At 47.1% G+C, this 27977-nt stretch overlaps 1 protein-coding gene across 2 annotated transcripts; it reads left to right on the forward strand.

Moving 5' to 3' along the window:
• Positions 1–503: 503 nt before the first annotated feature.
• Positions 504–22257, forward strand: LOC125727699 (A-kinase anchor protein 7-like). Of its 2 annotated transcripts, XM_049004593.1 has the most exons (9): positions 504–1261; positions 2141–2278; positions 2871–3004; positions 3738–3874; positions 4314–4474; positions 4814–4926; positions 6423–6570; positions 20149–20184; positions 20570–21562. In XM_049004593.1, the coding sequence occupies exons 1-9, from the start codon at positions 949–951 to the stop codon at positions 21073–21075; spliced, it is 1686 nt and encodes a 561-aa protein (XP_048860550.1). In that variant the 5' UTR covers positions 504–948; the 3' UTR covers positions 21076–21562. The 2 variants fall into 2 exon arrangements, with proteins under 2 accessions (XP_048860550.1, XP_048860551.1); XM_049004594.1 differs by lacking the exon at positions 20149–20184 and having other exon boundaries at positions 21547–22257.
• The last annotated feature ends 5720 nt before the right edge of the window (positions 22258–27977 follow it).

Consider the following 27977-nt stretch of genomic DNA (forward strand, 5'->3'; position numbering starts at 1 on the left):
GAGATGGACATTTCAGGTCCAGAAAGTAAAATTCCAAACCAGGATTTTGTTTTACTCAACCAGCATAAACAGTTACAGCCTACGCAACTGGTTGGGTGAAACAAAATCCTGGTTTGGAATTTTACTTTCTGGACCTGAAATGTCTGCCTCTGAATAGGCAGGTCAGGTCCAAAAAATTAAAATTCCAGACCAAGATTTTGTTTGAACCAACCGACCGCGTATAAAGAGTCGACGTACTCAGCTGGTTGAAACAAAACCTTGGGCTGGATTTTTTACTTTCTAGACCTGACCTATCCAACACTGGCTCTAAGTGCTTCCAGAACCATGTATTGAAAAATGTCTGGAAGGTGGATGGAAAGATGTATGTGACAAAATAAGTAAGCAAACACACACAACTGTTTGTCTTCGAATTGGATAAGCTTAAAAAAAACGATCAAAGCGTGTAACTTTCACGTTTGACAATAGGTCGCTCTGTATGAGCCCCGCGGCCACCCGTAGATAGGTGTTTACAAACAGACCGAAGCAGCGCGCGCACCGTGTTTTTCTGCGGGTTATTTCTGTGCCGCAGGTTACTAGCTGAATTTTCTTAAAATAGCAAAGAGCTGTAATCCTTTCGTACAGGAAAACAAGCAGGAAATGTTCACGCTGCGAAGGGAAGAATTATAGTGCTTGATAAAAAAATGGGGACCATTAAACGAGGCTGCGTGTTCCCCTGATAGGGCTGTTAATCAGGATAGTCTGCTTGTATTCGAGTTTACATTTACGATATAAGTTTACAAACTTACTGTCCGAGTTTTATTATTTGTTTAATTTCAATACAGTAAGTTGCTGCACTATTGTAAGTAAACTTCAATTTGATGGACTGAGTGCAAGTCAGATTACTGTGCAGTAAATATAATATTAATTTGATGTAAAACCCTGAGTTCGTGCACGCATGTGCTAATAGGTATGTATGGATATAATGGGATCAAAGTATTGAGATTAATATCGAAAGCGCTGCGTTTACAGCCCTTCTGTGTCTTCGGCAAGACTCGTCCTGGGTCTCCTGCAAAGCTTCAAATCCAGATACTTTCAGGACGCTTAAAGCTTGGCGACTTGCGGGCCGTCACAGGTCCTACGATCTTTTTAAAGCCAATCGGAATAGCAGATGATATGGAGCACCGCGGTGTGTCCTTTTCGCGGGACGTACAGGTACAAACTGTCGAAAACGACGGCGACAAGCCGCAGTCCCCCGCCGGCGTAAAAGGATGCGCCCCCGCCGGTGAGAAAGCCAAATGTTTGCCAGCATTCACTCATCTGCCATGTCACTGACCCATGTGGAGACAAGAGAGGCATTAAGCTTTTAAGAAGTCCATTACATGTTGAGGAATCGTACTTGGAATCTTAAATTGGATATATCAAGATTTTAGGTTTAGTGTATTATAAAGCCATTAATATTGATATTGCCAGCCACAATAAACACACGTCCGTATTGAGAGAGCTGTTCAATAAATTTTCATTGATTCTTACTGTTGTATATTGTAGTCTTGTTCTGAATCATCAAAACAATCTATAATGTAACTCATTTGTTCATATCCATCAGTTCTCCAGTTGCTTATGTCTCATGAAGAGTGGTGAAGGATGCTGGTCTATTTCAGGGCATGTAGAGTCACTTACTATGTGCAATTTAGTGATGCTCTGTCCTCTAACTCAGTGTTTCCCAACCCAGTTCTCGGGGAACGCCGGACAGTCCACGTTTTTGCTCCCTCCAGGCCAAATCAGGAACACCGAATACCTGGTGCTGGAAGCTGAGAGGAAGCAAAAACGTGACTGTCCGGGGTTCCCCGAGTACTTGGTTGGGAAACACTGCCCTAACTGCATGCGTTTGAACTGCGGGAAAAAATTAATGCGGCACAAGAACGCACAAGTATCGGTACGCTGGTGCATTGTCAAGAAACAGCAGGTTGAAACATTCTTTGGTAAAAATACCTAAATAAGTACCAACTCAAATACCAAACAAACACGGGAGTCTGATGGGTCCCATAACAACATGACACCGGAAAGGCATGCCACAAATGAAAGAAGAGCCTTTCAGAAGTGCGCTCGATATGTTTGATGTGGCTGCACATAACCTTCTCTTCCTCTAACCGTCTGTGATCAGAAAGCAAAAAGGCGAAGAAGAGGAGGCAGAAACGCAGAGCGAAAGAGCGAAAGCAGATATCAAAGTCACCCGAGTACTCTGACAGCCTCCTGGCCGAACTTCCATTTGTCAATGAGGACGTATGGAAGGACCTTGGCTGTAAGTGTGCTTTTTGCGCTGTTCGGATTGTAAAGCAAGGACCAGCAAACTTTTGAAATCGCCAGTGCTGTCCCTGTACGTTGTCCTTGCTACATGGTCTATTTTCGCCACCCGTTAATGTGTTTCTTTCCCCTTTTTGTGCCAAGTGCAGAATAATAATAAGACATGCTTCTTCAAACTCTCATTAAGAGGGCGATTATAGTTAATCAACTGAAATGCTGGGATGGAGCAGAGGCAAGGAATAGTTATTGTACACGACAGACAGATCGCCCATGCAAATGGACCCCTTATTGACAGTATTTCCCTGCTTACGGTGCTTAGCCAAGCAATGCGAGGATCTTGCTAAACCCCCAGCTGCGGCTGTATTCAGGCATCCTCCAGATGTCTGACTGTCACAAACGATGCTTTTATTTAGCCGGTTCCTGTGGCTTATTTTTTTTATAGGAAAGACAAATAACTGCACCGGTAACTGCAGCTGTTTCTAAACGTTTGGGAGAGTATAATTTCGACTCGCGAGCTTGAACCAATCTCCTGCAGTCGAGGATAATGCTGGACCGACTCTTATTTATTTATTTATTTTTCTTTTGTTCAGTCTCGACGTCAGAGAAAAGCCAGAATAAAAAGAGGAAAAGAGGAAAAGGACAGTGCGAGGAGGACGACGCAAAGAAAAAGACAAGGCAGCAGCGGCCAAACTATTTCGTTTCCATCCCCATCAGCAGTGCCGAGGTACCGTAGGGTGTGACAGTCCCGGGACGAGGTCCCTGCGCTGCACTGCTTGGTCTTCAGAAGCCCTTTGTAGTCTAAATGCCATAAATATCACACTTATGCTATGTCATGGAAATTTCTCAGAAAAACAAACTACGTCCAAGTGTGTTGCAGTGTGCTGCACCTCCAAAAATAATGCTGAAATATTAGCTCAGATTTAATTTGTTGCCCTGGGGCGGTACACACTTTCATTTGTTTACATTATTGGTGGGTTGGTACCATGGTGGATGTTGCCGCTACAGCGACTCACTTTGTACCCTATGCTAATACATATAAAAAATGCATCAGCTCCTAAATGTTGTTTGACTCAGATTATTGCCAGCGGGTCCTTTGTTTTAAAGAAGCCACACTCGGAAGAACTAGCAGAGGGAACGCAAGTAATTACTCGCATCAGTAATCGTCCGTGCTTTCATCCAGAACAAATGATGCTCAGATTTAATTTGTAGAGGCATTTTTTTTTCCTGGGTTTCGGCTGCTACCTGCAGTTATTAGGAGCGTAAAGCAGCTCATGAATTATAGAATAAGACTTAAGCTAATCCTGCCATTATGTTGTTCAGTGGGATCAGGTTTCTTCTAAATGGCAGTGAAAGTGTCCTGATTGTGATGCTTTTTGAGGAAGAGTGTGGTTCAGGTTGAGCAGGTTTGTATTTCAGCTGTGGTGCAGGGTATAACCAGTCCATTTACTGCGTTTCAGATCAAGGGTGGCATTAAGACTGTCCAGGACCACATCATCCAGAAGGACAACAGACTGTCACGGGCTCTGATACCAGTGGGCAGCCTCCACATTACCCTGCTAGTGACCTACTTGGGCAGTGAGGAGGAAGTCAGTGCGTAAGTGTCTCTGCCCCTTTGGCTCCACCCATTTTGCTAGGCAGCCAATCAGAATCACTCGACATCATAAACTGCCTGTTTTTTTTCTTGTTACATGATGACTGAATATTTTTTTCTTATTCCTGACCCACGTACTGTTAATCTTAATTAACTAGGTACTGTTAACTAGCCGTTGTCATAAAGAACTCATTAAATCTACTTAAAATGTTTTCTCATGGTTAAGCTGATAAATTCACAGTGTTAATGGACTTGCAGTTGATTTTGAAGAGCGTTAGTTCCAAGTATGTGTGAAAAAGCAGTTTTGTCCTGTGTGGGACCTTGCTCCTGGGCTCATTAACGACGTAGCAGTATTCCATCTCCATCCTCCGTGTGGGTGTGTGAGTGAGCTCGTGTTAGTTCAGAGCTGGGGGGGGCAGGGCTAATGTCAGTGTCCCGCCAGGGCTGTGAGCGCCATTGGCCAGATGAAACAAGTGCTGCAGGACCTGCTTCAGGGCCGGGGGCTGGTCCTACCTTTCGTCGGCATCGAGCACTTCAGGAACGAGGTGGCGTTCGCCCGGCTGGCCTCGGGCGACCACATGGGCGCGCTAGAGAGGATCGCAGGTGTGTAGCGCTGGGGGTTTTTCTTGCCCTCCTAGGTTGCCCTCCCTCATGCTGTGGCCGATTCAGTCGCCTGCTAACGAGTTTCGCTCGGCTCGCGGCAGTAGCCACGGTTTAATGGGCTGGACGGGCGGAGGGGTTCTTTTTCAGCTCGGGGGGGCCTGGGGCACTGATGTAACCACACTGGGAGAAGCAGAGGTCTGCCACCCAGCTCTCTGCCTCCTCCGCCTCCTCCATTCCATTGATTATGTTCTCTTCTTACGTGCTTTGCTATCCCGCTGCAGTTCCGCCTCATCTCTTGTCCCCCCCCCCCCCCCCCCCCCCCCCCCCCCCATGTTCCAGAGGCAGTGAGGAAGGCGTTTGAAGAGCGGGGCATCCCGTCCGGAGAAAGCAAGGCGTTTCGGCCGCACCTCACCTTCATGAAGCTGTCCAAGGCCCCCAAGCTACGTCGGCAGGTGAGGTCACCGCTGCTCCCCCCCCCCCCCCCCCCCCCCCCCCCCCGCCATGCATCGGGAGAAAGGAGGTTTTAAGAGCCTTCGTTCAGCCTCTTTCCAGAAACTTTTCTCGGCGGTGGGATCCGCTTGTGGAGCTTGACGGTCTTCATCAGGATGAGAGTGTGGGAAAGCTGAGTCATTCTTGGTAAGCTGGGTCTGCGCATTCCGCTTCGGCAAATGGCTGATTGGCTTTAAGCGTGCAAACACGCCTGGCGGGAAGCCTCGGCGATATGGGGCAGCCGAAAAAGCATCAGCGGGGGAAATCTGTCACGATAATAAAATAACTTCATGTTGAGCTCTTTTTTTTTTAATGATCGCAGAGTTCGGTTATTATGGAATATTACAGCGCATGGAACAGGCACGCTTCAAAAATTGAATAATAGCTTTTCATTATGTAATTATGTACTGTATAAGATTAGAGTGAACATTGTTTCTATTAAAGTTTAATGATCAATTGCCTGAATTATTATATGTGGTCGTGATGTTATGTGGTAATAAAAACTGGTTGGTTTTATTGTGCTGAAAATAAAGGATTTTGCGTGGAATATGAAAATTGACACGCGCTCGGAGAAGCGCAACACTCATTGAATTCACCATGAGTGTAAGTGTAATGTTTTCTTTTAACACTAGTAAGCAAATACAGTTGTACTTCGGTATAGTTGAAGGTGACACAGGGACACTGAAATAGAGAAATCCTTGTTATTGAATGTTTGGCAGAAAAATGTGATCCTGGGCAGTAAATTACATTGACTGAAATGTTTTCAATTAAAGACTGATCTGCTTTGAAATCATGAGACATCTTTAAACAAATGTATGTGGCTGTAGTCTTGTAACAATTAGTAGTTTCAAAAAGCTGTCTGTTTAGAGTAATGGATTTTACATTTTGTGGAACATGTAATCTTGCTAAAATAAATCTTTTCCCATGCTGACTGTGGAAACGTGGACCCGAGATTCAATGGAAGGAAACTTTATCAGTGCCAGAAAGAAGTGGGATGATTGTAATGTGATCCTAAGATTCTTTGGGTTACGGGATATGACAGAGTCATTAAGAGACGAGCCGAGGGATTTATCAGGCAGTGTTTGGCTAGATGATGGTGGTCTGTCGCGTTGCCTTCCTGGGTACGGTGACCTCTCTGTGTATGTGCAGAAGCTCTCAGGGGAGACGGAATGCCAGGTGCTGGGAATAGACTTGGGAGGCAATTTATGAATGATTCAACCCATGAAACACTGGGGGAAAGGACAGCCATGGATCTGCAGTAATGAAAATCTCTGAGCTTATCTCTGCGCTGTGGATTTACTGCTAGCGTTTAAATCTTTATCTTAGTTTTTATTTTTTAATAAAATGCTTCCAGACAGATGGGGTTTTGGAGATGAGGTGAGATAGAGGGTCTGATTTGTGGGGCGGAGGGTTTGGGGGCACCCTCGTCCAATCGCGGTGTCCGTTGCTTGCCTTGCAGGGAATTCGGAAGCTGGACCCGAGCCTCTACGTGGAGTTCGCCGAGCAGAAGTTCGGGGATGAGACGGTGTCGCGACTCGACCTCTGCGCGATGCTGAAGAAAAAGACTCCAGACGGCTACTACCACTGCGAGACCTCCGTGCCTCTGGGTAAGTCGAGCAGTTTCTGAGCTGTGGAATCGGTGCGGCTACATTCACTCTCCGACCTCGTTTTAATGTGCTGGGAGAGACAGATTCATCTCCCGGAAGAAACAAACAATGCAAAGAAACAATAGTAACAAGACAAAAACAAAAGGAAAAAACAATGCAAAGAAACAATAGTAACAAAACAAAAGGAAAAAACAATGCAAAAAACAAAAGTATTTTCTTATGCAAATTTTATTTATGTTTTAAACATGTACTTGGACAGACAGTACTTTGAGTGTGGGGATGGTGTGCAGCTCAGTGGGTGCTGGGCCTGTGACCAGAAGGTAGTTGGGTCAAATTCCAGGGTTGACAGAGTGATGTCAACATTGGGCCCCTGACCCTCAGTTTCTCCAGGGACTGGCTGAATCTGCTTTCTCAAAAAAAAACAGTTCGTCTCTTTGGATAAAAACATCTGAAAAATAAATGTAAATATAAATTTTGTTAAGATTTATAAATATTTAAATATTTTTACCTATTAACATAGATATTCTTTAGTTCGTAGATGATTTCTCAGTTTTCGATTGGTCTAAATTAGTTAAGGCTTACATTTAGACAATTAATTTCTCCCTGTAGATGTTATATGAAAATATTTTTAATGGTCTGTAAGGGTAAGTTTTTGAGTTTCTTTTGTGGATGTATGTCCATGTACAAAGTTCTGGACTTTGGGTTATTTTCAATCAATGAACGCCTGTGTTTGGGCTTCTCAAGCTCACGTTCTGTACCCAAGGACAGCAGACCGAAAATGTTCTAACAGGAGAAGCCTAACCTAGTTGACGCAGTGCTCCAGAGGTGAGCTGTGGGCGCAGTGACATTCCTGTGCGTGACCTTTTCACCATGCACTTCTCCATATTGCCACATGGGGCAGCATCAGGCAGCCAGAGAAGCACTTCAGGCTGTTCTCTTTCTCTCACATGTTGCCTGAAATTATGTGATAAATTTTTAAACATCCATCTACTGCAGTGTTTTTTTTTTTTAGTCGTGGTTTTGTGCTTTCACTTTCTCATATAAAATTACAATGTGCACAAGCATTTCAGCACAAATTTAATAGGGAAACAAATAATTGGACATTTTCTTTTGTTGTGGATGTTTGGTCTGGCTGAATACAACCTCAGCACCCCCAAATTGTGTAGAAAGGTACTGACTTTGGCGTATTGCTTCGATATAAGTGGGGGGGGGGGGGGGGGGAACAGATAATCAGTTGTGGTAGCTGGGTGTTCGAGGACCTCTGGTGGTTGAAGACTAAAAACGCATACATTAACAATGCCAGACCATTTATTTTCATTGTTCAAAATGTTTACAGAATAACATCATTAGGTGCAATAGGCCCCCTGAAATCATGTCTTGGATGCATAAAGGTCCTGCTTATAATAGTAGGAATGTTTTAAAGTTTTATCCTTGTATGGAAATCTCAGTATAGCGATTCAATAGATCAGGGAATGAAAGCGTCTGTCCATCACTGGAGGCGTTCCGGGAGCCGACAGACCAGTCCTAAAGTGATGTGCACTGCGAGGATCCGCACGGCACTGGTTTCTGCCTGGTCCCTGTAAAGCCTTCTTTCACGAAGTCGACAGCCCATCCTGTGTTTGATCATCTCTGATCCTAGTTGGGCGCGAGGGCTCCCCCTGCTGGTTGAAGCTCACCAGCTCTGCTGTGACGTGGCACGGCCGGATCGTCGCGACATAATTTGCTAAATGACCTTGCTGGCAGGCCTGCTGAGAAATTAATTTCCGCTGCGGTCCCGGGCATCCGGCTGCCGCCTTGGCATAGCGTCTGCACGCGATACTTATTACTCTGTTATTGTGTTAGGATCAGATATAGCGACTCTCTGTATTCTGTATAAAGCAGCGCTCCCTGTAATGTGCCTCCAGCAATAGGTTTGCATTAACCCTCATGCTGACTCTTTTAAAAAGGCATTATTTCTTCATAAAGAATGCCACATTTGTAATAGCATCATGGTGAAAAATCCTGTAAATACAGTAAATATTCAGTGCTATGAATTCAAATAACACCCCCCCCCCCCCCCCCACTGGGACCTACTATTCTCCGTCGTCTTTGTGTGGTCCTTCTATTCACGCTTTGGCCAGTAAATGAGTGGTTTTTTTTCCTTTTCTTGGCACACAGAGCTATTTTCTCTCAGACGTATTTAGCGTTGACTTGGGGTGGAATCCCGGTGTTAAAAATCCTATTTCATTTAAAGTGATCCTAAGCACTTGTGTGTAGAAACCTTGTGTACCTTGCTCAGCAGACCAGTCTGTTATTAATACTGTTTGATTGTCTCAAAATTGCTGCACTTTGATCGTGTTCCTCCGGTCCTCGTTTTATAGTGTATGCTGGTTTTAACTCCAGTCAGTTTTTTTTTTTGCCGTAATTGCTCCAATTTGTCCAACTTTATGCATATTAGCTTTCTCAGCATTTGCTGTACTTTATTATTTTATTTTTATTACTATTCCCGGGAAACTGTAGTGCTTATTCTACCGATTCAGCCATTTATGGCGGTAGAGACGGTGTTGCTAAATTAATTAAACATAGAGGTTGTAGCAGGAGTCAGATCTCACACACCATCCCTGCATGAGGAGATGGGCAGCTCAAATGAGCCATGAAAGTGGTGCCGTGTGGTGTCCCTGTCGCACTGACCTTGTGGCATGTTTTGATTGGTTCCCAGCAGAACTTGTATGTCACTCTGATTGGTTCCTGGCCCTGAACAGTGGCCCCATGACCGCCAAAACATTACTTCATGGCTTTGATAGAACCAGGCCGGATTTGTTTTGCAGACTGCAACCCTGAAGCTCTATTACAGTCTTTGACTTGGGTTCTATAGTTTACACGTGACCCCCTAAATATACAGTACTGTGGAAGAGCCTTAGACAGAGAAAATGATGTTTAAATGATCTTCAAGTCGATGTAAATCTGTAATAATATGTCAAAGTGTGTCAGCTTAGCCATTTCAGAACCTCGAGTATTTGCAACAACATCCGATACGCCCATGCATTTGTTGACTCAACCACTAGCAAGCCGCGTTTGGCTAATTAATACCCCCATCAAGTTATGTAAGTAATTAAATTAATTAATTAAGAGAGCTGGTGGCGAAATTCAATAAGTACATGGAATGGCTGAGGGGCCCCTGAGGAGAGGTTTGGGAACTGAAGCGGTGTTCGTCTAGCCGTCCACCAAGATATCAGTGACTTCTTTGAGCGCCTAAGATTTTTTGTGCACTTTGCACAGTTTACTTCTTAAAATTGGAGACGATTTAATAAAGTGCCATTGTTACTGATTATACGTGTGTCTGGTAAATGAGTCGCCGTGGAGGAGCGCGTCTCTGGCCCAGCGGACGCACCATCGGAGTCTGCTGCAGCCAACGTTAAACACTGCATGACCTGTTCATTCTGCTTTTATTTATATCTACTGGTTAGCTGTGTTTTTAAAGAGCCTGTTTAAAATACACTTCAGTGCTCATTTATGGCCTCGAATGACGACACTAATGCATACTTCTCTTTTTATGACCTCTGACCTTTGCCTTGCTGGTAATTAATAATAAGCTAGCTCCAGTTGTGTAGTCTGGATGAGCAGGGATCGTAAATATTCAGTCCTTCCAAGGTGAGCGTGTAGACTCGGCGCTGTCCTAACACACAAATTAAGGACCTTCATGCATTAAAATCACTCTTTTCCAATGTTGTGGGTCTTCTGACCATATTCCCAAAATTAGATGCGCTTCAAGCTTGATTTGAAGGCCATTCTTAGGTGAGAATAAAAAATCGATTTTGTTGGATTTTACGGTTGGTGACAGACACATTGAGATCCCCCACGGTGTTTGTCATCTATCACTGCATTTGTGTTGCCACCTTAGTCGTCAAGGACAACTGCTCTGGAAACTACGAGTGGGGCCAAGGGCTGCACACAGTAAAGGGACAGGCCTTTGCCTCTCGGAATACATGCTTACCCAGAAAATAAAACCAATCGGCAGACCATTTGTACAGTCTTGTTGCGCTTCATCGCTGAGACGGAGATGAAAGACGTTTTAGTGCATTTTATTGGTCAAATCTGATGCCTGGAAAGACTATTTCGAGTGTGGCATTCTGTGAGATCTCTGTGAATCCTCCTCTGTCATCCACAGTGTTCCACAACATCAAATGAATCTGGATGATCCCCGTGATATGACACAGCGCACTTGATACAGAAGCACTCAGAGTGGGATAATTCTACACACATCAGAGTATCCAGTCTTTTTCTGATTGACAGGCCTTGATATTTGCTCAGTAAAATGCCAATTATGATGAATGAATGTAAAATGCGGGGGTCCTTTCCTGTGCTGGAGAGCCACCAAGGTGACTCGCCGAAGCTTCACATGTAAATCGCTGTGGGTATCTATGAATATTTATGGCCATTTGTGGTTTGTTTTAAGTAGGAATGGTGACTAGAATTTTAATGAGTCACCATAGCCCTGAAGGCGGGCCCTCACTCTGTGCAGTGTGCCGCTCCTTGCTGCTCGCCGGTGCTGCCGTGTGCCGGTCACTCTCCTCCTTGCCGCTCACCGGGCCTATTTTCCGGTGTTATCGTCGCCTTCTGTCATGCAGACTGCTTTTCCTCACGCTGCTGCTGCCGCCTGTAATCTGGCTAATAATCCAGTCATATTACATTTCAGGTATTCACTGACAGCCATAGGTTTAAAAAATATATAGCAATTTTACTTGCTTGTATACTCAATCATGTATTCTGTATTTTTGATACTTTGTTTTTTGACAGTTGAGTGTGTCAGCATGTAGAATCTGTATATGCATTTTGCTAAGGGAGAATGTGTAAGAGCTGTTAGAGTGATGCTGTAGTATTCTGAGTACTTTGAGTACTCTCGACACCATTGAAAATAATAATAATTGATGCTTTATTGATCCTCATGGGTAAATTCTCTTTTCTCCTCCCCCAACTTGCTCTTTATAAGTGAGAGAAAGCTGCCTGTGAAGGGCAGCCCCCCATTGCAGCGCCCAGGGAGCTGAGGGTTTAGGGTCTTGCTCAAGAAACGGCAAATGTGCCGAGGCTGGGCTTGGACTGGCGATCACAGGCGCAGAGGCTTAGCCCACTGAGTCACACGCTGCCCCCACCTGGGTACACTGAGTATTCTGGGTACTGTGAGTACTCTGGCCTGGGTCCTGTATATACTCTCTCTACTTAGTATTGTGGATACTGTCAGTACTCTGGGTACTGTGGATACTCTGGCCTGGGTACTATATGTACTCTCTGTACTTAGTACTGTGGATACTGTCAGTACTCTGGGTACTGTGAGTACTCTGGCCTGGGTCCTGTATATACTCTCTCTACTTAGTATTGTGGATACTGTCAATACTCTGGGTACTGTGAGTACTCTGGCCTGGGTCCTGTATATACTCTCTGTACTTAGTATTGTGGATACTGTCAGTACTCTGGGTACTGTGAGTACTCTGGATACTGTGGGTAATGTAAGTTCTCTGGGTACGGCATGGCTGAACCTCACTATGCCCTGCAGCTCTCTGAAACCTATTTCATGCCCTTTTCCAAAGAACTCTATGAATTTGTATGAAGCTTCATGAATTTTACATTTGCAGAGCTGCCGTTAGGTTGGGCCCGGCCTGTATTTATTCATTCCTCCTGTGAGGGTCACACTTTTTGGCGAATGTGTGTATGTTGTGTTGAGCTCTCCTGAGCTGTTTGTGGATGGTGTCCTTCCTGCGGTGAGTGCTTGTTTGGCTGGACAGAGAGGACAATGAAGTCCAGTCCCCGTTGCGATCTCAGACTGAACGCCTTCTGCTTTGAGCTGCAGGCTAACTTTTGCATACACCGTGGCATGCTGTGCATGCTGATAGATGTCCTACGTTTTTTTTTTTTTTTTTTTAAAGATTTAAAGCAATGGGGGAAAAATGAACATGCAAGCAGTCATTTTTTTTCGGCGAAGTTTCTCTTTCCACAGCAGTATAAATGTAAAGCACCTCAGAGATTAATGAGTCTGTTGTTTTTCCAAGAGGATGACAAGTCCGGTTGATTTGTTGCAAAGAGGAAATTCACCCGCGATAGACTGCAGACTTTCTGTCATGAGCCTGAAACAAGACCCATGTGTTTAATGGGGGGGGGGGGGGGGGGGGGGGTGGGGGCTGTTTTAGGAGTTGGAAAATGGCTTTGTCACATTTAAGTTGGATTGCCCTGTTTGGGGCGCTGTTCAAAGGATTTAGAATTGAGGCCCTAATATTATTTTACTAGCATAAAAGTCTAGTGTACTGACGGCTGGCTGCTTTGGTTTCGAAAAGCATACTTAATGGATTGCAGGTGTCAGCTGATGGTGTGGTGTTTACATATTGGTTTCTGATGGGGGGGGGTTGCTTTTTCCATTTTTGCTGCTTGAAGGCTGATTGCTTTTGCTTGAATAATACTGTCACTTCTTTACAGTACATATTTCTACGTCATCAGTCGCCATCATGCCCTCCATACACTCTGCAGACGTCGCTCTAGATAAAATGGATAATTGTTTGCACAGTGGCTGGCCGGTCGTATGCTGCTTTGTCGGGGATTTAACAATGTGCCAAGTGCATTAATTTCTTGTTATAAAATTAGAGGAAGTAGAAGAGATTCCACTCAGCCAAAGTAATTTGAGGTTGACCCAGTTTATAAATTATAAGTTATCTTGTTTATGCCGTCTCAGTGTCTGGTCAACGCTGTGGTGGTTTGCTGGGGTGTCATGACGATGCACGTTAGGTTGGCATGCATCCCCGTGCAGTGACATGGACGCACGGCAGTGGTGAATCATGTAAGGCAGCCCAGAGTGTGAATTCCCATGACCGCTCTGCCCTCTGTCTCGTGTGTTTAGTACCGCCCCCTGCAGGCGGGGCATCATCTTGCTGTTCAAAGTCCATGGCTGTGTAAATAATTCTAGGGTCGCAGTCCAGGAAGCTTTTTTATTATTATTTTTTTTGTTCTTACTGGAGCAGGTCATATTACTTTTTATTTAATGCCAGTGTGATGTCCGATCTTAGCTGTCAGCATGGCAGCCTGTGGTGTAGAATAGGCAATATAACAGTGTAACGATTCAATGCTGTGATGTCTGATTGTAGCTATTGGGGAGCCAGCCTGTCGTGTAGAGTAATGATCGGCCATAGTCTGCCATGGCGTGCCGGTCCCTCAGCAGTGCACGCGCTCGATAGCCCATCTTCGGTGGGACTCCAGGCGCTAAACACGCCTTTGTCGCATCGATTGGCTCAGCTCGTCTCGGCTTGTCTGCTATCTGAGAGGCTCACCTGTGTTCTCCGTGTCCCAGCTAAAACCATCAAGTGGTCATTATACGTTTCAGGAACTATTCCTATACTACTGGAAGTCTGCACTTAAAAATGCATGCAATTAAAAATGCATTTTTAATCAAAATTATTAGGGCTTCAAGCTTACATCATTCAGCATTAGCATTTTGCCCAGTGGATAAATTGAGTGGCTCACATGGTCCTTAAATGATCCAAACAGCTAGATCTTTCGAAACGAGCAGAACGGTCCCCCTATCAGATATGTGGCGGTATGTGTTAGTGGTGACTCATAGCAGTGTGACATAACCCTCTTGCTGTTCATTTTGAATGATAAAAGCTTTATATTCCAAACAAAGCTTTGTTTGATCTTAGCTGAATGTAGCTGATCAGACAGATTACTGAGGGAAGCAGATACCCCTTTGCAAACTGGTTAGAGAGCCCAGTAAGACTTATTTACACGTGTATTTACATCCACGCATCAAAACTTTCAGTCAGTTAATAACAACATATGAGTCAGTATTCACAAAATGTGTCTCTGTTTAGTTTTTATAGTCTTGGTTTAAACGGTACACACTGATTTTGAATATGAAGTATTAATTAGCAGGCACTTGTTTTTAACATTTGCTAAAGTGGCAAATTGGGTGTTTGCATAGTTCATGTAGATTACTGAATTGCTGAGAACAGTGTTTCCTGTGGATCAAGAGGTTTGGCGTGGGGGGCAGTGTGACGGGGGGAGGATAAAAACATGCAGACATCAGACTGTTGTAATACTGTCTGTGGGGGTAAACAAACACTTAATTCTATGAATTAATATAAGCTAGTTATTCTTCAGTGACAGCTATAACTACATTTTTTAGCCGTTGCTAAATCAAGGCGACAACAGTTTGCCTGTCTCCAGTGCTTAACTCAGAAGTGTAAGAGCAGCCTAACTGCACCGCAGACAGCCTAGCTGTGTATGTGACTCAGACTAATTGCATCTTACTGCCTAACCCAAGTGCATCCAAACTGAAACAAGTTGATTCCAGACCGCGGGGGAATCAGGCTCAAGTCACCAAGGCGTTGAGTTAGATGATTGATTGGTTGGACGGATGTTTTTTTCCAGTGGCGGGCCGCCACCGAAACAGTGGAAGAAATTTCCTCTAACAAGGAGCGTGTAATGTGAAGTCGGACTTTCAGGCGGTGCAGTTTCAGTTCTCGACCGCAGCGAGTTCTTCAATGATCCGGTCGGTTTCTGCCAATTCTGCCATCTGGATGAGCTTTTTGTGTCTGTTTGTCTGCATTTGCAAAACAATCCTGCGAAAGCTGTGATGCTTTTGTGGGGAGGCTTGGCCATATGCAGGGCCGTTGCTGCCTTGAATCAGTAGTAATGGCAGGGGCCATGAAAGAGGCTCTCGGCATCGGCCTGTGGCCGTCATCGGCCTGTGACTCTGAGCTCTTACTGCGATGTGGTATTTCATGCAGCTTGGGCCTTGCTGACATGGGACTGATAGCACATGTCTGCTTCTGCCACAGGGTCACCGTTCACGTGGCAATATCTCGGACTCCTCTCCAGTTTTTCAGCATGGAAATGTGTTAGATGCCAAGGCTCCCAGATACCTGGATACATCCCTTCACTTTGCTCCAATTGGTTCGATGTGCTTTGAAAAGCAGCCTATCACAGTGGACTATGGTGTATATCTGTTTGGTGATGTCACTGAGCCCCATGCTCCGTTAGTACGAAGTAGAGATTTGAATGGCTGTGAGTGACAGTGTGTGTGCGTTTGGTCGTGCTGGGAATGGGAGTGGACTTCACTGTGTGTCCGAACCGAAACCATTGAATCCAGACGCGTGCGATCATCCCTGGTGATTTTTATACCCAGATGCAGTGGCCCTTGGCTTTGTATCGCTGATGGAATTTGGCCGTCGGGGAAAAACTCTACAGGGAACCGGACACACAGGGGCGTGTTTAGCATCTTGCTGATGTCGTGAGCGCAGACAGAAGCCCCTCCAAAGCCCCCAGCAGATGCAGGAAGGCTGAGGCACTCCAGCTCTCTCTTCTCACCTTGATGCATTACCTCTGACTCCTTATACACCCGCGGGACACTGGAAAACCAAGCGTCCGTTTCGGGGAGGGGGGCGTGAAAAATGGAGCAAGGCCTCTGCTATGTTGAGGAGATTTACCAGGAACTTCTGTCATGTTCACACTGCAGGAACTCTGTCCGATGGTAGTTCCTCTGAAACAGTTCCCGGAACCATTTTTAGCCCCTGTTCCAAACTAGGTACTTTTCGATCGAACGCAAACTACTGAGGTGGAGCTTATAGTGATAAACTTGCTGATTGGTTGACCACACGCATGGGCACTAACTTGGAAGCTACGCAGAAGTGCAGAAAAAGAGATAGAAATTGAATTAATAGAACAGAAATTAAGTCGATGGAATTATTTTTGTAACCCACTTACATTTAATGCTTTAATGCATACATTTTTGCTTGTGTCTCCATATTCCTGAGTAGAAAATTCGATCGATAACTAATATATCCTTTTGTCTATACCACCAGCGCCGGCAGTGAAACTTGCCAGCCCTCATTAGTGGGATAATGTTACATCGTCTATTATCCTGTGGGTAAAGAAAAGGTCGATTTAATTATGGATTACAAACATGTCCCAAGTCGTATAAATAAACTGTGATATGTCCCATATTTTCAGACCGCACGATTGATCCTCCCAATAACTGACAAAATGACTTGTTCACCCTCCATTGTTTTTGGAGTGATGGTATAGTCTCGTATGAAATTACACATAAAATTTAACTTACAAGCTTTTTACGTTGATCATGCTTATTTAGCATAATGGTCTGGGTTCCTGCTGTGCGGTGTGAAAGTGCCACATGAAAGTGGCCAGGAATTACCAAAGTTCCCGGCTGAGGACTGCCGAGGAAGTCTGAACTTCGGCGTGAAAGTGTGTATTAAGGACAATTTGAGGGGATTGTTGGTCGAGGTGATTTTCCGCAGTGCTGTAGAGCCGACATCGTGAAGGTGATTTCTGCAGTACCATTTGGAAGTTTACTGCAGTATGCACCATCTGTTTGCAATGAACCATTTGTCCGCAAAAGCTCAGGCATGCTAGAATGGCCCGTTTCAAGAAATATACACTACGCATGAAAAAAATTTAAAGCACAGTGCTCTGCCTCCTCAGATGCTTGATGCTGCAGGTTGGTAGGCAATACACTCAAAATCAAGATAGAGTCTGAACCCTAATGTCTTGCGATCTTTGTATTAGTGCTCCACCATGGGTTCTAATAAAAAGATGGTTATCTATCAGAGATTGAACCAATCTTTATTATTTTGGATAAATAAACAATAGAAATATATAAAACATGTGGCGTGCAGCAATGCTGTTTGGCACTCTGGGAAAGTTATTAGGATTTGTGTTTAAAAAAAATGGAAATCGACAAAGAGAGAGCAGCTATTGCTTGAGTGTGTGTGCTGTGTGAATGTTCAGCTTATAAGACACACACGCAGCCCCCTGCCAGCTGGGAGGCTGCCGGACAGCGCCTGTCCAATCAGAGGGAAGCGCAAGGAAGGAGGTGGAGTCTGGGGCACCTCCCCCCTCCATCTCCCTCCCTCCCTTGCTCGCAGTCTCTGTCTCTCGCTCGCATCGCTCGCCTCGCATCGCTCGCCACAGACGGCGGCGCTCTGCACCGGAGCCCCCATTCCCGTCGAGCGGCGTGGAGGCGGCCTGTGCGTTTGCTGGGCTGGAGGAAGGCGGAGAGGGAGCGAGGGAGAGGGAGAGGAGAGGAGAGCGAGGAGCCCAGCACACATGCCACCATGGGACAGCTGTGCTGCTTCCCTTTCTCCAGAGGCGAGGAGAAGATCAGTAAGTCGGGGAGGGAGGGGAGGGGTCGGCAGGGGGTGTCCGTGCTCGTACGGGAGAATGCGCTTCATGGATTCTGATCATGAGTCCTGAGGTTCGAGCGTCGGCAGAAAGGGAGCAGCTCACTCTGTATGTGTGTGTGTCTGTCTGTGCATGTGCCTCTGTATGTGTGTTTGTCATTGTGTGAGTGTGTGTGTCTGTATATCTGTCTTTGTCTCTTTGTACGTCTTTGTCTGTGTGTGTGTGTCTGTATAGCTCTGTGAGTGTGATTGTATCACTGAGTGTGTCTACCAGTGTGTGTTTGTGTGTGTATATTTCTGAATGTGTCTCTTCGTATATCTGTGCGTGTGTCTATGTTTCTGAATATCTCTTTGTACATCTGTGTGTGTGTCTCTCTGTATATCTGTGTGTGTGTGTGTGTGTGTGTGTTCAGGCACACGCTGGCAGTTCCCTCTTACACCCACCTAAGCCACATGCCCACACCATAAACCAGCTGATGAATTGCTTTATGGCAGCAGCCAAGAATGTGGACTTTTGAGCTGGAAATGGGCCGGGACATGGCAGCCACACAGCAATCGCTGGATGGGCTGGTCCCGAGTCGTGCCCTGATTCCGGGCGGGGGGGTGGGGGGATCAGCAAGTGACGTCCATCACGTCGGCTGTTTTTCTGTCCTGGCAGCGTGTGCGACTCACCTCCATGGGCACGCTGCGGCGGACAGGCCGGTCTCCCCCCATGCTCCTGCTTGCCCTACTTCTGGGCAGCAATGGGGGGGGGGGCTTGCACAGGCTCTGACATCAGCTTGGTGTGAGCGCATGGAAGAACATGGGAATGGCACTTGCCGAGCTTCTGTCCTGGGGGGGCGGGTGATGTTCCTTCACCCTGCGACCTTGGATCTTACACCGCGAGAGCAGATCGGGGTTTTTGTGTTCGTGTGTTTGGAGAGGGGGGGGGGGGGAGGGGCTTAAACCCAGCCATCTGAGCTGTGGTTAGCTGAGCAGAATGGGTTGGGGCGTGAAAGCATAAGGCTTCCGGAACACGGGCCCTGCATGTACTTATTGGTGCCATGTGACTTTGATATATTCCGGTGCCTTAGCAGGTTTAGCATGTTTGACGCACCATCGGATATGCACACAGCACGCCGTTTGCAGCCTTCTGGGATTTAGGCCCACCATGCTTCCATGCTAGTGTCTGCTATGTCACCCCCAGTGTACGGGACACGAGGGACACCCGGTCACGTATGTACTGTCATCTCTATCCCTATGGAAGTGTGGGCTGTCTCTGTGATAGCGGACTCTCCATGTGGCCTAGCTGCTTACAGCGGACTTCACGAGACAGCGCTCTACTGCTAACGACTGCTCCATCTTCTGTGCTGTTCTCAGTAAAACATTCAGTCTTCATTCCTGCTGATCCAGTGCATTTCTGGTTAGGGGACATTCTGCAGAGTGAAGGCGGCGTTTGTGTTGAAATGTTTCACATTCAGCCCCATTTGAAAAGTTTTTGGAGTCCTGCAGCGCTGTTTTGTAACCAGCGAGTTAAGCATTAAATTGGCCACGACAATGAGTTTTTGCTGTCCGTACCCCCGCTGCCATTGGGCGAGACCTCGGCTGGTCTCCATGGCCCCACTGCCATTGGCTGAGACTTCGGCTGGTCTCCGTGGCCCCCGCTGCCATTGGCTGAGACTTCGACTGGTCTCCGTGGCCCCGCTGCCATTGGCTGAGACCAATTTCCTGACAGGGAACCTCCTGTACTCTCCAGCCACAAGGGGAAGTGGCAGATGACAGACAGGACGGGCTGTTAGCAGTCCCAGGGAGCGTCGCTCGACCGGTACCCCAACTCCTCACCAGAGCCACAAATCTGAGAGGGCACTTGGGCTGCCCTCATGTGAGCCGAGGGGTACATTTAAGGGTAACTGTGACAGGCAGATTCATTCATGTCGCTCGCGTAGTGACAGCAGGGTGCCATGTAACAAAACTGCCACGGCCTTTGCCTGGCTCTGGCACATGTGTGCGTGTGTCTCGCCAGCCAAGGGGGCTACCACCAGGGCGGCGACAGAGAGCATAGGCTGCTGTCCCCACCAGTCCAGGTCTGCATGAATGTGGTTGTCAGGTGACTTTTTGCAAGTGTGAACTGGTGGAGCTAATGAAGTTCACCCCCCTCCCCTCCCCCCCGCCCTGGCAACAGTAAATCAAAACAGTTCAGTAAGGTGAGCATCAACATGAGTAATACACAGACGATCAGCGTGATGCATAATCCAAGGTGTTTGATTCCACAATATTAATATTTAATTATGGATCCGGCGCTGAAAATCAATCTGTGCTGTTCTCTGATAAGTGTGATTATTGATCACCTCACACCGATTTAAGGAGTCATGGTAATTACAAGGACTGAAATGTCGAGCTCCACACTTCGCCTTTTTAAGAAGGAATGTTATTTGTCTTGCAGATCTTATTCCGAGCTCTCCCAGTGCTGTTCAGAGAAGTACGTGTCTCAGTCTAACCACACGGCACCGTGTCCTTGTCTGCGTTTAGACACCCCCACGGACGGCATGGCAGCATTACAGCGGCATCCGGCGGCTGTGCTGCGGAGTCTGTGCTCGGCTCGCTGTGTTCAGTAATGCTAAAAAATCCACCCGTTAAGTAACTGTCCGTAATATGGTCATTAAGGGCTTAGCCCTGGAATGTTTAAACAAAGCTTATTTGATGCTGTCAGATGTTTTTCCACATTCTTTAGTTCATGAAAGTCTTTATTTCAGCCTGAAATCTTTAGGTTTGGATTTGTCCAATCAGGGTTGAGTGGGTCTGTGCTGGAGCCCCTCCCCTGGCCATATGGGCGTGACCCTCATCTCGGTGGTGTCGTTGTATAGGTCAGAAGAGGGGGGAGGAGCCTGACGAGGAGGAGCTGCTGAGCCTGAGCAAAAGGCTGGTGGAGGATGCCGTGCTCAAGGCCCTGCACCAGTACATGGAGGAGACCCAGCAGGGCATGGGCGGGGCAGTCGACAAGGGCCCCGCCCCCGCCCAGGGACGACCTCCACACCGGAGCCAGCAAATGAGCCCCCGGGCCCCACCCCCCGGATCCTTACCAGCCAATGAGGGCGTGAATGGGAAAAGGGAAGGCGGGGTAGACACCACCGGAAGGCCCATAGAGAACCACAACAATAGCTGGGAGGGAGCTGGAGCTGAACTGGCCTGCGTTTGTGGACGGGACGCCTTCAGAGAGGACCCTGGGCGGGACTGGCCAAAGCCCCATGCAGCTTTGCGCACTTTCAACTCCCTGATGACACTGCCACCACTGCTGCTCACAGCATGCTTACGCGCTGGGGTCGCCCCAGACCCCGTTTGTTTATGGACGTATCCTTTTATTGTTGCCTAATGGGTTCGTAGGACAAGCACTGCCCCCCATTTTAATGGAGATGCTGGATGACATCATGCCCTGCTTCAAGCCCCATCCCTATCAAGTTCCCCCTCATGGCCGCGTGTCAGACACACGGCCCTCCACCCTGGAGCAAAGACAACCAGCCCCGTCGGCATGCGAAATACCACCGCAAAGTCATTGGCGCGAACCACCATCCACAGCCGCTACACCGGGCCTCAATATGCAGTCGGAAACACGCCATGCAAAATGTTTACGTCTGGCCGCCACACTGCAGAATGGGCGTGGGCTGGAACTTGGCGCCACCGGGAGGTGGGCCTGGGTTTCGGTTTGAACACCCAGAAGCTTTAACACGCGTTGCTTACAGATGGAGAGAGAGCGCGGGAGGGGGGCAGAGGAGGAGGCGAGGAGAGGATGGTGCAAACGTCTGAAGCTCTGAGCCAGTGCGTGTTGTCTTTGTGTTTCCTGTAGGGACAAAGCGTGACATGGGTCTCATTAAAGGGGCGCTGCACAGCCAAACAAGGACTCTCTTGAGGAGGCTAGAGGGCATAAAACAGCTTTTGTCTGAACCAACGGTTCGAGCCAGCATCAGACGGGAGCTTTTGTGGGACGGGAGTCCAGGTGCACCTCGCTGAGCAAACCACACCAGGCTCCAGGGCGGCGCTATCACCATCATCAACAAAGGAACGTAGATAACAGACCTCATCGTTTTCAACAGAGTAAATCCAGTAGACCCTACTAGGGAAGCTTCTTATATGACCATTAGAATCCACTTTTATTTTTTGATATACTTTTAATTGTATATTTAGAGGAGAAAAGAAATAGTGAACTGCAGAAGCACAAACGATGAATTTTGTTTTATTTTTACACGCTTGTAGGAAAGTATGAATTCAAACTACCACTTCCAAAGTGGCCTTAAGGATTGAATATAGCCGCAGATCTTGTTTTTATTACCTTGCACTTGAAGTGTATCGATTTTTTTTTATTTCAATGAAGTCATAAGTTCACCGGAACCTTAAGCTGTGTTTGCTTCACTGTGTCATTCATCATGTGACGTACGGCTTGGTCCATTTTGACCATTCATGAACGATTTGTATGTGTGTGTAAATTGGGTCTACTGGATGGTCATTGTGTCATTAGCCTCCCCGAACAAAGAAAAAAAATAAAATTAAGAAAAAAATATGGGACAGTTTGTATATGTTTCTGTTCGTTCCCCCCCCCCCCCCCCCCCCAATTGTTATATGAGTGTTATATGACTGTATCTCAGCCAAATTAACTTGGCAAAGGCTGGCATGACAGCCATGTGGAATGTACCCCATACTGCTTGGGAGCGGCTCTAGCTGATCCTGATCAGGAAAAGCGGAGGGATGGATGGATGGATGGATGGATAGATGGATAGATGGATGGATGGATTAAGAGATGATGGGAAGCACAGACCATGAAACTCACCGAGCGAAGCCGCCTTTTGCTCTTCAACAGCAGCAGCTCTGCCATCTGCCGAGAGAGAGATGTCTAGTCTGTAGCGTGCGAGATTAATGAATGCAGGAGGTCCTCTCAGCGCTCGTCCTGTCGGAGAGAGACGAGAATGCTCTTCCCCTGAGGACACCTCGGAGACACATAACCGTGGGCTTCATGTTAAATGTATTTAACTGTCTCAGAGGCAGAAGAAGCTGATCTGTTATTAATCCTTAAAGGTTTAAAAGTGTTTAAAAAGCTCAGTCTGGAAAATGGATGAAGATCCCGGTCCCCCAATCATGGGGGACCAGGCAGGGGTATAAAATTTCAGGCCTGGAAAATAAAAGCCCAGACTGGATCCAGAAGGCGGTTGGTGCTACTGGTTGCTTGAAGCAAAATCTTGGTCTGGATTTATACTTTCTGGACCTGAAAATTCCACCTCTGGTCAAAGGTGAGAAGAGTTCAGATGAGACCATCTTCAGCTATTATAAGACACCCTCCTTTAGCCTGATGCACACACACAGACACACACAGAGACATGCAGCCCAAGATGGCTTTTGGAAGTCACCAGACTCTGGAAGAGGTAGATACAGTTTAAATGGCCTTTTTTTCCTTCCTTTCAAATCTAGTGAGAGGAAACACTGCAGGGATCAGACATCAAGTGGAGCAAAGATAAAATCCTCATAGTTTTGGGTCAAATGGAAGCTTTTTTCCCCCAGCTGGGCTCTGGCGATGGAGTCAGGATGAGGAAGCTGGATGGGCAGGGAGCCGACACGCTTCCGGCAGCGCAGACCGTCGCTCTTTCTGCCTTATCTTCTCGCTCATTCCTGATCTGCTGCACACAGCCTTCAGTGGCTCTGACCTTCTGCAACACTCGGCTATCTGCCTGCCTCACGCGTATCCAGCCGCAATTTTTTATTTTCCGCAGAAACTTAGCACTTTGGATTCCACACACTAGCATGTTAATGTTTACGGACCGGCTGTTGTTAATTTAGTGTCTTTCCGCAGAATCTTTTACAGCCACTCGCCAAGTTCCCGTGGAGAGCGATCACACTCCAGTGGTTTTAGCGTGAGCCACACGCTCGCCCCCACGCCACGCGCTCGCCCCCACGCCACGCACTCTTCCCACGGCCGTGGACTCGCTTTGTCACCTGACTGACCATCTATGGGGTGCACAGCTCATCTTAGGAATCGCTAGTGGCAGAAACCGTGCATGGTCTTGGGGCAGACTGATTAATACCCACTCGGGCAGGAATATCTATTTATCTTCAAGCTCATTCTAAAGCAGTGGCGAGTTATTTTAAATCCATCCATCTTTCGTAGCTACTTATGCTATTCAGGGTCATGGGGGTCTGAGCCTAACCCAGAGGCTACAGGCGCACGGCAGGGAATAACCCAGGATGGGAGGCTTAACCCATCGCAGGGCACAATCTCTCCTATGGACAATTTGGACACCTTGGAATGTTTTTGGACTGTGGGGAGGGGGAGACCTGGTGCACCCAGAGGAAACCCCCTGATAACACGGAGAGAACATGCAAACTCCACACATCGAGCTATGGTAGAGACTCGAACCCTGGTCCCAGCAGTGGACCACTGCACCACTCTCTTATTCTAAATAAATGCCCACCATAATGCATTCATTAAAAACAGTTTTAATCGTAATAATTTCACTCCTATCTCATCCTGGAGATGCATTAGGTAAGCAGTTATGGCATAAATGGATTGGATGACAGGCTGTAATCCTTTGCCTCAATAATATAATGACCCAATGCTTCTGGCTATGATGGAACAGGTCTGCATAATTAGACACAGAAGTGTTGCTCATAAGCAGTCCAAAGACGCTCGTAATCTTGATAGTGAAAATGAGCCTGAGCCCCGAACTGTAATTTTCCACCAGAAAACTAGTTGCTCACAGTGATTTGTTACAGCAGCGCAATCAGTATATGGCTTAATCACTTGCCATTAGGTAGAGAAATCCTGTAAATTGATTTACGCCTGGATGATGTACTGCCTCGTGCCTACATGATGTGTCACCTCGTGGAAGAACATAATGCACGTGTAGTAATCATAAGGCCCGTCTGACTGTAGGAGACGAGATAAATCACTTCGTTTTCTGTCTGAGATGGAGCTACTTCGTAGTCCGCCACATGATGTCAGGGACGTCATGCGAGGAGACCCACGGAAAACGGTTGGACGTGACGTCGGACGGGGGAGGGGAGGCGCCTACCGCCAGCGTGTCTTCATAACCCGCTTGTGCAGCTAGGAGACGTCATCTCCAACATACCCCCACCCCCAATCTCCCATAAGATCCACAAGATGCCATTTATGGCAAAATCTGTCCCGAAATCCCACGCAGTTACCAGCATGCATATCCGTGGACCGCTTTCACGTCACAGCGCCAAACAGTGGCAGTTCGAGGAATTGCCCGTTTAAGTTGTACGCACACTGCTGGACACCCACCCACACACACACACATCCCCCAATCGAAACCTCCCTCGACAGCACCTTAAATGAGAGAAAGCAGTTTGAATATTAATAACGCTCAGGGCTAAGAATAAGAGGATCTCACTGGGATAACCGCCCTGCACTCGGAACTTACTGGGCCCTAGTAGGCTGCTGCTAATTATATCCAGCAGCTTGATGTGTCTCCAGTCATGCTGCCCTCAGATCCGGCAGGACCCAGAAAGGCCAGCCCTGCATACTCAATTAATTTGTCTCTCAGCCTGCTTTTTCCTTTAAGAACTGCAATCAAAAACACTGGATGAGCTTAGCGGGGGATAATAGAATAGCTTTTCATCCAAGGCCCAGAAAGGCGCCAAGGGGTCCGAGGCCTGTTCAGACTTGTGTATATTAGCGGAGGGTGTAGGTCGGCTGAGACGTGCGACGGCGATAATGACAGGGCTTGAGAAAGTGCAGCTTTCGCCTCATGTTGTGCCTGTGGAAGACACACCGGTTCCCACGTTCCAGAACATCCTCCGTGAAACAGCAGCGCTGAAGTCCGGCAGGCCGTGCGGCTTCCTGTCCGGTGTGGTACGGCCCACCATTTCTTCCGAATGAACGTCTAATCGAGGACGATCACTAGCAGTGGCCATATTAAGCATCTGCTAATCCACACTTAGTAAATCAACCGATGATCCACACTTACGGAGACGATCAGTGGGGATAACGGAAGTATTACATATCCTTATGTACCCTACAGCCATTCCATTAACTGCTAATTGCCCCAATTAAACGGCACAAAAGCACTGTCTCATTAGGCGAGGGGCAGTTGGGCTGGATTTTATCACCTGTGCTCAGCGCCTAGGGGCATATCTGTGCTCAGTTATCATCATGTCCATGGTCACATGACCATGTTCCTGGCTCAAGACAGCGAATCTCCCCATGTCTCGCTCCAGGACCCGCCTGGATAAGCTCATTGTCATTCTGAGCTTCCAGCAGTGTTCACAGTAGGTGGCGCATGCGTGCAGAGCCCACCAATTTACATGAAGCAATCTTTTTAAGATTATCCAAATAATAACACACATCTGTCTGCCTGTTGCCATGAGGTTGCCATAGGAACAGACTGACGTACTGTAGATATTCCCTTACCTACACACAGAACTTGTAAACATTTATTTTTTTGTCCGGCCCAAGAGCCCTAACACATGACTGATGCTTTTAAATCAGCCTCACATCTGACTCTGCGCAGCCCAGCTTGTGTGAAAATCCCACTGGCCTCAACACAAGATCACGCTTAAATTGAGATTATCCGTCTGGTGCCGGGCTAAACTTCGTCAAGAAAAAAAATTATAAATTAAGAAACACGGACGATGATTAGCAGAAGCGGAATGATCACAGACAGCAAGAACAGGCCCTGAGTCGTGACAGGTCATTACTGCTGCCTATTATACAGTCAGAGAGCTCTTGATTTTAATTGGTTTAATTTGTCACGGTTCTGTACGGTGGCCGCATACAGAACGGGCCCACCGCAGCGTTTCGCTGCTGTGCTGCCTCTGATTAGGGTTGGAGCATGGGCCCCTGCCTGCTGTGCGCCGACACGGACCCCTGACACATGCTGTACGACGTCGTGCTGCGTCAAACTCACCTCCACACCAGCCAGTTTGCACAGCGGGGAACATCGGCCAGAAGTGAGGGCACTTTCGAGGGGCACGTCTACGGTACTGACATTAAAGGAGGCCAGCGTGTCCCTCAGCGGGTAAAGCTCCAGGGCTTGTGATCAGAAAGTCGTCGGTTTGAGCCTCTACAGAACAGTCACATGTCTGTCGGGTCCCTTAGCAAGACCTTTAACCCCCCCCCCCACAAATTGCTTCAGGGGCACCGGATAAATGGCTTCACTTTCATCAGTATACATGTGTATGTGTCTCGCAGGAGAGCAAGATGGGATTCGCCAAATGAAACACGCCAATGAATAAAGGATCATTTTCATTTCACAGCGATGAAATGTTTCACAAAAGCATAAACAAAAACATTCGGCAAACCCTCCAATTACAGCGGCAGTTTTAATTGCTAAGATCAAACCATCATAAACACAAGGCAGCCCACAGGCTACAGCGGCGCGTCGGCACTAACCCCAGGATAAACCGCTTCCTTCCTGTCCGCGCTCTCGTCTGACTCTGGGCCTGAATCCTTGACCTGTTTCTCTGAACCTAGATCCTCAGACATCAGCTGAGCTCACAGCAACCGCCTGGAATTCTCCCGATTCCAGCCCGGACACGATGGAGAGGCACGGCGTTCTTAGTCATACCCGAGACACAGACAGAACAGACTGCCCGATATCACACCACAATTACATGGGACATACACAATAAGGGACAGCGTGTGGCGCAGTGGGCTAAGCCTGTGTGCCTATAATCACAAGGTTGCAAGTTCAAACCCAGCCTCCGCACATCTGTGGGTCTAAGCAAGACCCTTAACCCCCAGATGAAAATTATTAATAATCACCAGGGTTGTAAATATTCGTCCAGACCCTGGATTTTCGGTACTATTCGGACATTTATTTGCACCCACAATCTGGTAAGCAGATTAGCCGTATGCCTGAAATATTAATGAGGCGCATTGTGACAACCACAACTTAGTAATTTTAGTTAATTAAGCAAATCATGTAGTCCTAGGAAGCAATAGAGTTGTGACCACCTGAGTCTCTCCATCTATCTTCGAGGCCACGTGAACCTGAGGCACAGGACAGGGGGACAAAGCGGATGGGACGTGAGATCGATCACTGCACGGCGCAGAGATGTGCAACAAATTAGAGACAGTGATTTAACGTGGGGGGGAGAAAACTGGATTCAGCTTGTCATCTTCCCAGCTAGCACATTTCCCAAAAATAAACATCACCAGGAACAGGTGTGAACATCACTCATCGGATAATTACGTCGCTGACTGCCACTCTTTTTCACCGTTTTGAGTCTGATTACAGTCATCAGAGCCGTTTTGGCCCCTCTCGAAGG

Source organism: Brienomyrus brachyistius, unplaced genomic scaffold, assembly GCF_023856365.1.
Source record: "Brienomyrus brachyistius isolate T26 unplaced genomic scaffold, BBRACH_0.4 scaffold112, whole genome shotgun sequence".
Taxonomy (NCBI): Eukaryota; Metazoa; Chordata; class Actinopteri; order Osteoglossiformes; family Mormyridae; genus Brienomyrus; species Brienomyrus brachyistius.